This window comes from Urocampus carinirostris, chromosome 15, assembly GCF_059441175.1.
Source record: "Urocampus carinirostris isolate Australia breed hairy pipefish chromosome 15, RoL_Ucar_1.0, whole genome shotgun sequence".
NCBI lineage: Eukaryota > Metazoa > Chordata > Actinopteri > Syngnathiformes > Syngnathidae > Urocampus > Urocampus carinirostris.
The window spans coordinates 19,554,853-19,568,692 of record NC_142363.1 but is presented as its reverse complement, the minus strand read 5'-3'; the positions used below and the strand labels follow the sequence as shown (position 1 = coordinate 19,568,692).

Below are 13,840 nucleotides of genomic sequence, written 5' to 3'. Positions count from 1 at the left end.
ATGTAGACTGTTGCTTAAAAAACAATGAAATATTATTGGGTGACTTATCGAACGTGTTGTTTCGTAAATTGAACATAATCCTGGGAAATTGAAAATTACATACAAGACTTTTACTTACTTTATACGCATTTTCGTTTAGAATTTATACATTTCAAAGAAAGGTTATAGTATTCTTTATCTCAGTAAATATCATAGGGTAGTATATATATTTTTTTGTTATCTTTGCTATACTTTTGATCATAGATTGTGTGGTGTCCACTGTAATAATCAGTGTGTTTTTTAAATTATCTTCACTAGTCCAAATGACTCTATTGGGTCTCTTTTATTACAATTTAATGGGTGCAATGTATATTTCTACATTGGAAACGTGTTCCTAAAACACCATTTTCCAAAATACATTACATCTGCCTGGGAAAAAAAAGTGCAAATATTTATCTCTGAGCATATGTGAATTTATTTTTCAAGCGGCTCAGAGCTGCTAGTAAGCAGGGAGCTACTTTTCTGAATGGAGGCCAGACACGCTGAGTGCTCCCACATGCTGGGTAGGGGGATGGGGGAAGCGGCTCCTGTTTCCAGCTCCGTTTCCATGGAGACCACCAAACCGACCAATCGCATCGCCGAGCGCCAGCAAGCGGGCGATTCAATTTCTTAAAGGCGCAGGCGCACGTTTCAAGCGTTGTTTCAAGGAAATCGTTACAAAAGGACACAGTTTTGCATACAAGTACCTATTCACAAACTGAACGGACAATCTATGGTGGTAAATTGTTATTTATTCAAAAAAGTTGACAGGTTGACACCAGAATGTGAAGTAACTACTGCCCGGATCTTTCAATAACAAAAAAAAAAAAAAACAGGAGGAAAAAAAAAGAAGTGTCACGGGCATATAATTAAGTCATATTCCAACCTTTTTTTTTTCTTTTATCAAACAGACTTCATATGTGAGGACTCACATAAAAAATAAACTGCTTTTTAAGTGCAAGAAATAAAAAATACAGGTTTATGGTTCATGATAAAAAAAGAAGGCAGTCTTCAGTTTTAAAATAAAGTTTCATTTAATGAAACAAGAGTGTGGAATGTAAATATTTTTGCTTGCTTTGACCACCGCTGTGTCGCACCGTGCAGGAGTTGTCGTCACGCCACCCCCCTTCCCCTTATGTGATATTCAATTAGATTTAAAAAAAAACAGAAAAACAAACCTGTTAGTATGCATCAAACCACAGGCCATACCAACTTTAGTTTTGCATCAGTTCCAGCTGATTTGTTGTTGTTTTTTATTATTTTTCTGCCCCGGGACAGGTTTCAGCATCACAACATGAGACGATGTGGACAGTGCACAAGTCTGTTCAAATTATTCCCCATCACTTGCTACAGTTGCTGATGGTCTGTTATTCTTTAGAGTATTATATTGCACAAAAAATGAGAGGGGCGAAAAAACAGTATGTGCCATAAAAAATACAAAAGAAAATTAAAAAAAGTAAATCCAGTTTCACACCTGCGATCGGGACCCATCCACATATCACGAGTATGATATACATAAACTCCTAAATTTACTATATTACAGTACATGTACAATCTTGAAACTAGCTCCAGCTCTGAGGTATGCGTAGCCCCCCCATGACGCCTCTACAAATACTCAACAAATCTGCTCTACAACTGTACAAAAAAAAAAAAAAAAATCCGAGTTGGAAAAACCACAAGGCATTTTTGAATTTAACTTAATCCTTCTGATCAGGACTCCCCTTGCATGCGTAAAAAAATACAAATAAAACCAAAAGAATAAAGGGAAGAAGTGCCTGAAACTCACTGAAAGCACAGTAAGAAGAACATTCCCTTTGGACTGTACAAAAATATGCCTGAAAATATCTGACTTTTTTTTTCTTTTAAAAAGATGAGGTCTGTCATGTATCAAAAATGTTTCCCTCCAACGTGAGCTGAGGTTTTGTCAAATTCATCCGGAGGTCAACGGAATCGGTTACAAAAAAAACACAAAGGAACGAGAAAAAAAAATCGGATTTAAAAATTACGGAAACCGTCACGCACGCGCCCGTGTGTGTGTTGTTTAAGTAAAATCCTGAACAGTTCACAGATTTGCTTTGAGTCAGTCCACAAGTTTTGTCTCCCTGCAGTTTGGTGAAAAAGAGGATAAGATGCATAGAAGTTCATGTCAAAAAACAAACGCGGCAGGGAAAAATCCGGAAAACCCTGTCATGCTGCCAGATAATTAGAAAAAAAGTCTGCAGATTTATGTTTTTCTTTTATGTACATTTTTTGCTACCAGCTTCTTAAGCATCTCAAACCTCACCTGGCCTCTCGGTCCTGGGACACAGGACCGCCCCCTTTAGAAAAAAGAAAAAAAACAGGAGTTGAGGCAGGATCTTCAGGGACAACTTGATCAGGACTTCTTAAAAAAACAATCTCCCCTTTTTATTATTATTATGAATCAGTATGTAAAGACCAGGTCTGAAAAGTTGGCTTCCAGCCAGTCCCCTGCGATCATCTCGCTGAGTTCAGGCGTGCAATAGTCTGGGAACTCGAAATGAGACCCCAAACTGCCCTCGCTGAATGAGTCCAGGTCCTTATCCACGAGGGACAGGGAGAGGTTTCCTGAATTGGGGTTGCCGAGCTCCGAACCGGAGGCGCTGGGTGCGAAATTCAAACTGAAGTCGAACAGCAAGTCGTCCGCGTCCTCCCCAGAGGAGGAGCTGCTGGAGGAGGAGGAAGAAGAAGAGGAGGAGGTGGAGACCGACCTGGAGGATGCTGGTGAAACAGAAGCGGCGTGGAGAACGCTCTGCTTGGAAATGTTCTTGATGTTGTAAAAGAGTCTATTGGTGGAGGTGATGGAGGAACCGCGCATCTCCTCGTACATGCTGGCCCCCTCAGACTCCGCCGAGGAGCTGAGCGTGGGGCTTGCGGGCACTTTGGCGACATTATAGGGCCTCAACCGCTCCTCTTTAATCCCCCCAAATCGGTGGTGGCGGTGGGTGCGCACATGGTAGTCCTCCTCGTAGTCTTCATCGTCATCATCGTCCTCGTCGCTCGGCTCGCTTTTGATGGTTTTAACCGGCTTGAAAGCCGGTTGAGCGTACGCGCATACGTCTGCGTAACCGTGCGCCGATTTGGAGCCCCCCTTGCTTTTAATCTTGCTGCACTTCTTACCGGGGGTCTTAGCGCTCTTCCCCACACACTTCTCCGGAGACGGCGCAGACGACTTGGAGCCGTCCAGCTTTGGTTTCTTCTTGGGTCGGTATTTGTAATCGGGGTAGTCAGCCATGTGCTTGAGCCGGAGCCGCTCCGCCTCCCGGATGAAGGGTATCTTCTCGCTGTCCTTCAGCATCTTCCAGCGCTTGCCGAGCCGTTTGGAGATTTCGGCGTTGTGCATGTCCGGAGATTGCTCCATAATCTTTCTCCGCTCGATTTTGGACCACACCATGAATGCGTTCATGGGTCGCTTGATGTGGCCAGTGGCGGTTTTGCACCAGTCCGGGTTGATGGGCACCGGGCTGCACGCCATAAATTCACTCTCCTCTGAGTCCGTTGCTTCCCGGGACATGCTCCCGTCTGTCTCGCTGTTGTCGGTGTGTTGCACCATGGTGCCACCCGCTCCAAAAAGTCTCTCCAACACTCAGTCAGTCTCCTTGTCTTTTCTCTCTCTCCTTATTCCTTCTGTCTCTGGTGTCTGGGCACCGGTCTCTCTCTTTTTCTCTTTTAAGGCGTCCAAACACGCGCGTCTCAAGCTCTGCACTCTTTTTGCAGACTTCCAAACTGCCTTCTTAACTAGTTATCGGCTTTTTCGTGCCGCTTGCGTCATGTTGCGCCGTCCAATCACTGCGCTTGCACTCCGCCCAACAGACTCCATCCAAGACTCCTTTTAACCCTTTTGGTCCTCCCTGTTGGAGGAGGAGGAGGTGGAGGAAAAAAGAAGGGGGTTGGTGTGGCTGCGCGGTGTCTGCAAGTGATGGGAATTCCGGCTTTTTTTCGAGAACCGGCTTATTCGGCTCGGCTCACTGAAAAGAGCCAGCTTTCTCGGCTCCCACATGGTCATTGAAATGATTTTAATTTTCATTTTATATTTACAGCAATTGTGAAAAATTAAGCACCAATTGACTTCATTTTGAAAACATATTATGCTATTACATTATGATAGCTTTTATTTTTATTTTCTTTCTTAAGCAAGAGAGAGAAAGAGCAAGAGAAAAAGAGAAAGAGAGAGAGGGGAGAGAGGGAGAAAGAAAGATAACTAGATAGAGACAAAGTTAAAAAGTGAAGGAAAGAGAAAAAAAGAGAAGAGGGAAGATTCAGAGAGAGCACGAGGGAGAGAACTAATAAATTAAGACAATTAGAGAATAGAACCAGTGAGTGTGACAAAAATGTGAAAATTAGAAAAAGAGAGGAGGGGTAATTTGAGAGAGAAATATTGAGAGGAAGAGATAGTGACAAAGATAGAATAAAGAGACGGTGAGAGAATTACAGAGACAGAAATAGAAAGTGAGATAGAGAAAGAGAGAAGAGAGAAAGAGAAAAATAGCTAGAGGGAGAGAGATATATTGTGTGAGAGAGAGAGGGAATACGTGAGAGTGAAAGAGTGATGGATAATTTGAGAGATAAAGAGAGAGAGCAAGAAAGACAAAAATGAGAAATTATTAGAAATATACAAAAAGAGAGAGAGAGAGAGAAAGGGAGAGAGAAAGAGAGAAAGAGAAAAATAGCTAGAGGGAGAGAGATATATTGTGTGAGAGAGAGAGGGAATACGTGAGAGTGAAAGAGTGATGGATAATTTGAGAGATAAAGAGAGAGAGCAAGAAAGACAAAAATGAGAAATTATTAGAAATATACAAAAAGAGAGAGAGAGAGAGAAAGGGAGAGAGAAAGAGAGAGAGAAAGAGATGGAAATGTTGATAAAGAGAGAACGAGGGCAAGAGAGTAAGATACACGATTTCGAAAGAAGCCGGCTCGAAGAGCCGTTTTGTTCTTGAACGACCCGTCACTAGTGTCTGGCCCTTCGCTTCCACACAGACGAGCGCAATAAACACACTAAGATGACCATTGCACCGCTTAAAGTGGGGGAGGGTTGTGTGCATGTTTTAAAAGTTTTTTTTAAGAATTTATATGGAATATAAAGTAAAATAGTTTTCCTAATTGTGCAGCAAAGACATACATTTATGTATTTTATTTCCTCCCTGCTCTTCCTCAGGTTGGATACTGAAGGTGGCGCTTGGACACTGTTGCAGACACATGGATGTGCTGTTGCCTGTCTACGCTCTTGTTTGGTTGAAAAAAAAAAAAAACATAACAAAACAGTGTTGTCTGCTGTATTCGAAATCAGCTCCTTTACCCCTGATGCATCCAACCAAGTGTTATTGTTCCGGCTAATCTATTTTTGGTGCGCGTTTCTTTCCTGTTTGTTTGCGCGTCTGCATCTGAGGGAAAGAAGTAGGTCAGTAGTACAGTATTTTTCCAGATCATTTTTTTTACCTCCTTCTCTCGCTCACCCCACAACTCTCTCTTTCTTTCCCCAGAAGTGCTGCACGCAAAATTATATTTGCACGTTTTAATTAAGGAAAAATGTGGGTCAAATAAACGCAAGTGAGTATATGCTTTGATTTACACGTGGATTAATGCAAGCGTTGTGAGTTGAAGCACGCAAACATAAAGATGCCCACATCCTTATTTGGATCTGCACCAATTCCATAAACATTCAAATAATCTAGAAACCTAATTTCAGGACTAATAATCATTTATTTCAAATAAAAAGCAGTATGATAATGATACCATTAAAACAATAAAATCAATGCTAATATGCATGACAATAAGAATTATACTACAAACTTTAACAAATCCCATGTAAACGTGAAACAAATTACTACATATTTAAGGTCGATTCTGTACAAAGAAAAACTGGGAGGAAAATGAATATGTATTTATTTATTTTCTTTGTTTATTTTTGGATGATCTTTATAATGTGTGTGTCACGTCCAGCACGAAGGGTAGACCCAATCACGTAAGGTTTCTCACTAGTTTATTGAGATGAAGAGGAACAGCAGCGCAAGTCGCTCACAGAATCGGAACATGTTCTGAAAGCGGAAGTGGATCTTCCAGAGCGGAAGACCGTGGTGTCGAGAACGGAAAAAACAGGTCGATAGCCGGGACAGGAGAGCAAAACGTGGTCGGGATCAAAAAAGTGTTGTAAGCCGGGATGGGAGAGCAAAACACGGTCAGGGTCAAATAACAGGTCGTAGCTGGAGACAAACGGGGAAATCAGGAACGGACGGGTGGAAAACGGGTGCCAAAAGCGGGAGTCAGAGTCAAAGTGCTTGCCTTGTAGAAACAGAAGTTTGCTGATGGACTGACACCAGGCGAGTGAAAGGACTGAGCTTAAGTAGAACTGGCAACCAATCAGAAAGCCCGCAGAGGCTGGCGCCAAACGAGCGGGCACAGGTGAAACTATCCAGTCATAATGACAGTGCGTGTGAAAACAAGTGTGAAAACTAATCAATGCAATTTCAATACTACAATTATATCAAAAATATAAATACTAACGCAAATGAATTCAGTGTTTGGTGTACTCTTAACTTGCAGTGGTGATAATGTGAATTACATTACAGACCAAAACCAAAGTTCGGGGATTCAGTACTTTTTATTACCTATTGCTGCAAAGGGCTTTTCTAGGATAACAACATAACTTAAGTTATCACTATGTTGTTGCTTTGTTATAACCAGGTTGTGATTTTTAGAACTAGAGTTAAAATAGGCTTGGTCACCCACTAGAATAGGATAGAATGGAATAGAATAGAATATACTTTTATTGTCATTGTTACAAAATGGGTTAACATATTGTGACAAAGAAATTGGGCATGACACTCCAGTTTCACACATTCACAGTGAGGTAAAAAAAACAAGAAGATAAAGGAACAGAGAAGATAAGGTTATAAAACAAGGAGGATAAGGTTATAGTTATTATTTGAACAAAATTTACCCAAGAAATGTCTTAAACTAAACTAAAACATAATGCCAGGTAAAAACCACATTTCACAGAAAATCACTGGTGAGATCATTTCAGAACCTGTCCGCGGGCCACTCAGATTTTATAGGGGGATACCTCAAGCCCGTGGGGACCACGGAAGAGACCCCTGACCTAGATGATCAAAGATCGTACTGCAAATTTGCTCAAAAACATATTCACTGCCATTTAAAGCAATGGAGGTCAAAAAATCATTTGAACTGGGCAGTCAGCGAATGAGTCAGAGTCAGAGTCAGATACTGTATGCAGGGTTGGGTAGTGTTACTTTAACTTGATTACTTTCGATTACTTTTGGATTACTCCAATACCAAATATGCTAATAAAAGACAACGAAACAAAATTTGAATAAAATTACTAAATTTTGTGCAGGGTTGGGGACTAACGGAATACATGGAACGACAAAAATGACGAATGTTGACAAGCTGTTTGAATTTATTTTCATTTTGTTTCTGTCGCATTTTATGCTAGTTTTGCCGGAGATCAAAGAGATCAAAACCAGGAGAGAAAGCTAACCATGTGTTGTGAGCCGTAATTTTATTCATATTTAGTTTCTTTTGTCTTTTATAAGCATATTTGGTATTGAAATAATCCGAAAGTAATTGAAAGTAATCAAGTTAAAGTAACCTTACCCAACCCTGACTATGATACACTGAATATGATATTGCTCTGCCAGAATAGCTTAAAACTGAATTTAACGTTTGCCCCTTACCAAGTTTTTGTTTTGTGTGAATTCGAGCAATCAAAATAGTGAAACATATACACACACAAAACAGTGTTGACGGACTCCTTGTTGACATTTGCTGTGTCAAGCCTGGGCAGCGTCGAGCTGGCTATTTTTGCATCCCTTCCAATAACTTCCCCCCACCCCAGCTAAAACCTGGTTGGTAGCCAGCAACACTATTGGAAGCCTGGCCGATAAGGCGTCCCTCTCTCTTTCCTCTTTGCTTCGTCCCCTAGAGGGCAATCACTTACCCTTTTGAAGCCCATCCCCCCTTGCACACCCTGCCACCTTATTTCCCCCAGCTGGGGGCTTAGGCGTGTCTCCAGGGTGGGAGGGGTGCGGCATATAAATGGAAAAGAGGGAAAATATTCTGAGCGTTTTCTGTTTCTTAGATAGAAAAAAAAATGAAATACAGGCATGAAAATCTCTCACCTTTAGGATAAATTCACCGTTTTGAAGTCAAAAAGGGTGACCTACGGGAATTTTATAGATCCGAGGAGAATTTTTTCTATAGTGGGGAGGGGAGTATTGTGAGATTCTCCAGACTGAATCGGGTGTTTGAGGATGTGCGTTTGAATTAAAATCAGTGTCGTCCGCATGAGCAGGGGTACTTATTCGTATTTATTCGTGCGAAACTCGCGTTCGATTTTATCTCATTATCACACAATTTTTATTCACGGTACCAGAGGCGAATGTTAGATAATAGATAAGGCATATAGTCGTCCTGAAATACATAAATACAAACAAAAAAAGCACAAAAAACAATAACTCTCCGGTGTATTTGATGGTGAATCGCATTTTGAAAGACATGACAAAATACATTGCAGATTTTATGTATATATTGTGTTCACAGTTTGAATCATGGCTGTGTTTATTCAACATTTGTCACTTTCAATGGTCAGTTTTCGCTGAGAAAAAGTCAAACAAAATTCTTTATCGAATTTTAGCAAATAAAAATGCTGGTGCACATTATACCAGTGTCTGAAATAACGTCTGCATCGTTAACGTCGGGCTTACAACTTACAAAACGCTCCGCTTGGGTGGCCGACAACTTTTTCAAGACAAAAAAAACTCGTTCATTTTTATTTTTTTATTTTTTTCATATCAAACGTTTGCTTTATTCCGATTTCAAAACCTTCGCTCGGTTTGGAAATTTCCGAATTTCAGTTTGTTAGGCAATTTGCAAACCCAGCAGCCAATCAGAAGCCTGCTTCGAATAACTTCGTGCTTCCGGACTTTCCCAAACCTCATAAGGTCGTGCATTTGCATATTATTTTCCAAAGTAGACGCACAGAGAACACAAGAAATATAGACAAGTGGTTAGGAATCAAACCAAAACCTCGGCCCCAGAAGAAATATTCAAAAGAAGCTAAGAAAATTGATGACGCTACAAAACGTAAACAAACTTTAAAAGCCTCGTGGAAAGAGGAGTTCTCGTGGCTTGTAGCAGACGACGCAACGCAAAAATTGCATGAATGAAGATGAGTAAATACAGCTACATACTGATGGCAGATGGAAAACAGCGATGTCATATACATGCAATGAATTGTATAAGTAGATTCATAATAAACTTAATTTTAAAGTGTTGTTCTGTTATATATATATATATATATATATATATATATATATATATATATATAAAAAAAAAATATATATATATATATATATATATATATATATATATATATATATATATATATATATATATATATATATATATATATATATATATATATATATATTTTTTTTTTTTTTTGCGATTAGTCGTCTTATTGCGTTTCAAGCTGTGAAAAATGGGGCAGGCAACTTTATGCCTGGGCAGGTAACCTTTCAGAGTTGTCTGCCCTGGTGTCCAGTAACTTTTTGTCACTTTTTGAGTTTCAGACATTGATTAAAAACAAATAAATATGCTATTTCCTCTACACCCTTCTCACCTTTTTAAGCCATGACCCATGGCTGGAAATGAAATCACTGATTCCATCTTGAAGGAAATCTTGGTGCTCAAAAAGCATATTAAATATCCAGAGATAAGGATCCGGCCAAATTTAAAAAGGATCAGTGATCGGTGTCAAGAGTAATGGGTTATAAAGAACACAATTACTTTACTTTGTAACCAGTTCTGTAACAGGTTATTGATGACATTTTGTAACTTAACTGTCATTGCAACAGGATGTTTTACTCTGATAGGTTTTAAAAGCAAATCGGGAATTACTATGTTGTCTATTCTTCAACGGTTCCTCCTTTTGCTCACTTGGTAACCTACTATCCTCAGTCTTCCAGCAACACATTTCTTAAAGGGACAGTGTGTGTACTATATGACCACTAAATATCTCTGCATTGCGTAGTGCAACTGAAAATGAGAGCAACAATGCACAAAGAAGAATACAAATAGAGAGACACTTTTGCTTTATTGTGTTCCCGTTTGCTGGGTGGGAAAAGGAGGGGGGGGGTATTTTCTTTTTTCACATCCAATGGTTTAATACAGCATTTGGGGTTGCTAAATGTTGCCTGAATAGTCATACAGTATACCAATACGTTTTGATTGATTGACAAAGTGGATATGGAGTGTCTCGGCTGTGCCAGTTTGCAAGGTCTCAAGATTCCACCAGAAGAAAGGGCTCGGTGTACACCAGGGGTGCTTATACATTCTCTGGATATCAGCTACATACAAAACAACCATGTTAAAATGATCTACATGCAAAACATGTTATTCTTTTTATGTGAAAATAACCACAACCCTATTTTTTACTGAAAGGTTTATTTGATGAGTAATTTGCGCTTGAAAAGGACACTTCTAGTCTTTAAATAAATGTTTTTATATTTTAGTATGTATTTATGGTTTGTGGTCGTTTAACATAGGGTAACTTGATATTGCAGGACAGCAGAACGTTTTCTGCGTAACTTTGACAAGGAATCAATGTGTTTACTGGCATTTTCAGTTATATTTTGTGTAATTCTTTATGTTTTAGGTCTTAAAACGTAGGCAACATTTTTTTAATTGCTTACAATGTTCAATTGCTTCTGCTTTTATGCTGACTAGCCTTGCGCTTAGAGTTGATGTTTGCGTATAATGGTCAGAATTCGGTCATCATCTGACTGGTTGCCCTTTAAGTCAATCAAGTAACGGGATTGCTGATTGGCTGACATCATAAAATTGCTGTTTGTTGCGCTTGAAGGTCGAATTTAGTTGTTATCTAACTGGCTGGGAGACGAAATACAAATGATAGCTTTTAATGTCACACGGCGATCCACCAGTACTAACCCTGAGATCTACCGGTAGATCGCGATCTAATGAGCACCCCTGGTGTACAAGTTTCCTTCTATTTGTTTTGTTATGTAGCTATTTTAAGCAGTTTTAGTGGGTCAGTTTACATGCAAGTTCACCGTAATTCATAACTACATAAATACTGTCAGTAATCTGGGGGGTAACGCAGCAAATGGTGCCCCTACGACCCGGGTTAAGAGATCCAACCACTCACCCACCACAGTAACCAGTAACTGTCATTAATCTTTTTTTCCAGGAAGGCACCCAACACTGTTTCTGATGTATGCCTATTGCTTTGCCGTTCTTATCTTCTGATGGTGCTTCCAGGCTGGATATGAATCACGGGCCTGCTTAATGATGAGCTTGTGAGGCGGTCTTCCTGCTCATTAGCACGGCTGGTTATTGGCCGTGAATGAGGTGTGGTGTCAGCTTCTGCAGCCCTATGAGTCATCCTGGGGAGGGGCTCGTCGCCATGTCAGCCTCATGCAATACCGTTTGGGGCCCCATCCCCCCATACCTTACCTCACCCACCTGACTCCATGGCTGATCAGGCTTGAAGGGAAATCTGCAGGATACTGAATGATTGCTCCATATTTCAAGAGACAAATGTGTACTATTTAGCGCTTCCACATGGTAAAAAACTTCATTTATTAAAAAAAATACTCTACTGAGTTGAATGGTAAGAAAATATACATGAATTATCATACAAAGATGTTTTTTTTTAAATACATGAGTTTGAAAAATGCTCGCCTGAGTAGCCCCAAAAACATTGTAAAAGACTGGGCAAATAAAATGAGAAGAAAAATGCTGCAGTTTTGTCACATTGAGTCTCCGTAGTTTGATTTCATTCTTGTGCTTTGTAGCACTCGTTTTCAGTTGCACTACTACAGGAGTCTCCAACATAGGGCCAGCAGGTAGCCCCCTAAGGATAACTGAGAAGCCTGCTTACTATTTCACCAGTTTCGGGTCATTGTGATTTTCGAGTAACATATTTTTTGTGGTTGGCTGAGTCCATCTGACCTTACTTTCAATAATCAACCTAGTAACAACAGAGTAACAACATGATCTGCTGTTATGATTGAAATATATAAAAAGTGGTAGCTTTTGCGCTAATTATTAACAAAAAGTTGCTCTCAGCTTCAAATAGGTTGGAGATATTTCCTCTACACCAGAGGTGTCAAACTCATTTTGACTTGGGGGCCACACGATAGAACAAACATTCTGTCAGGGGCCGGACTAGTAGATTAAAGAGAAAGAAAAAGAGAGATAAAGAAATAAGAGAAAGAGGGAGGGAAAAGGAGAGAGGACAGAACAAAGAAAGAAAAAGAGAGAGAGGGAGAGAGCGTGAGAAACAAAAGATAAAAAGTCGTGAGAGAGGGGGAAAAAAAGGGAGAGGAAGAAAGAAGTCCAAAGAGAAATAGAAAGACAGAAGGAGAAAAAAGAAAAGAAAGCGCGAAGGGTATGAAGAGAGAAAGATAAAAGAGAGAAAAGGACCAAAGGAAGTTAGAGCAAAAGAGGTTAAAAGACACAGAGAGAGAAAGAGACAGACTGGGAGAAAAGGGGTGGAAAAAAGAGAGAGAGAGAGAGAGAGAGAGAGAGAGAGAGAGAGAGAGAGAGAGAGAGAGAGAGAGAGAGATAAATAAATAAACCAATACAAGTACAGTGTCTTTGTGAGAGGCACCTGGCTTTGGCAACACCAAGTTGACATATTTCAACCTGCAGCTTGTTTTTCTCTTGCGCTTCTCTGAGTGTTGTCTCGCGGGCCGGATTCAATCCCTTAGCGGGCCTGAACTGGCCCGCGGTCCGCCTGTTTGACACCTGTGCTCTACACAATACCTAACTAGTGGTTAAATTTTACACAAACGACTTCTGGGTTTTGACTTTAAACAGCTTTGCAGCAATTAATTTATATGTCTGTTTAAATAAAAACTGACTTCTATAACTAACATGATAAACTGAGATTTGTAAGTATGTGTTTACTTATTTGAATATATTTAATCTTGTTTGTTTGTCATGACCGGTACAAGCATGGAATCCAAATGAGTAACGGACCACACAATGCTGTGTTAAGGGATCGGGAAAGTCAGCACGAGAGGAAAAAGAAAGGGATCTGGTGCTCGCTGGCCAATATGAGCGGGAAGCCCTCACGAACGAAGCGTGGTCGGAGATCGGGACAGGTCGGGCTGCCGGGACAGGAGAACGGGAACCTGGCTGTGTGTTTTGGAGAGCTTGGATCGGGGATCGATACAGGAAACAGAATCAGGATATGGGCAGCCGGGAAAGGGTAATGAAGCTTGGATCGAGGATCAATACAGGAAACAGAGTCAGGATACGCGTAGCCGGGACAAGAAAATGGAGCTTGGATCGAGGATCGATACAGGAAACAGAATCAGGATACGGGTAGCTGGGACAGGAGAACGGAGCTTGAATCGGGGATTGATACAGGAGACGGGTCGGGGTCAAAACGTGAGCCAGTGTCAAAAGTGCTTGCCTTGCATGCGCTGAGGTTCACAGTCGGACTGAGCAGGAGTGAATGAGAGTGATGTGTTTAAATAGGAGGGGAACCAATCAGGAAACAAGCAGAAGCTGGGGCTAAACGAGTGGGCACAGGTGAGGGCAATGGGCAAATCATGGCACAAATCAGATAACAAAAAAGTTCTTAAAATGAGCAAAACAGTAAAATAATACCTGCATTTATTTTTAGTTGATCTTAGTTTTTGAATACAATAAATAAAAAACATCTATAAGATAAGCAAAATGATTTATAGGGCAGATATGATATTATTTAGCTTACTTGATAGATTTAGAATAACAAAGAGTTGATCAAAGCATTCTG

At 40.3% G+C, this 13,840-nt stretch overlaps 1 protein-coding gene and 1 long non-coding RNA gene across 2 annotated transcripts; one reads left to right on the top strand and one right to left on the bottom strand.

The window, feature by feature from the left end:
* Window positions 1-750: 750 nt before the first annotated feature.
* sox11a (SRY-box transcription factor 11a) lies at window positions 751-3,764 on the bottom strand. The gene has a single exon (XM_088354091.1). The coding sequence runs from the start codon at window positions 3,587-3,589 to the stop codon at window positions 2,441-2,443; it is 1,149 nt and encodes a 382-aa protein (XP_088210217.1). The 5' UTR covers window positions 3,590-3,764; the 3' UTR covers window positions 751-2,440.
* A 1,547-nt stretch (window positions 3,765-5,311) lies between these two features.
* LOC148351781 (uncharacterized) lies at window positions 5,312-11,341 on the top strand. Its single transcript, XR_015852856.1, has 3 exons — window positions 5,312-5,434; window positions 5,517-5,583; window positions 11,261-11,341. It is a non-coding gene; the product is annotated as an uncharacterized LOC148351781 (long non-coding RNA).
* The last annotated feature ends 2,499 nt before the right edge of the window (window positions 11,342-13,840 follow it).

Bases quoted from the DNA above. Each gene is read 5' to 3' on its own strand.
- sox11a (XM_088354091.1), bottom strand. From the start codon at position 3,589: ATGGTGCAACACACCGACAACAGCGAGACAGACGGGAGCATGTCCCGG.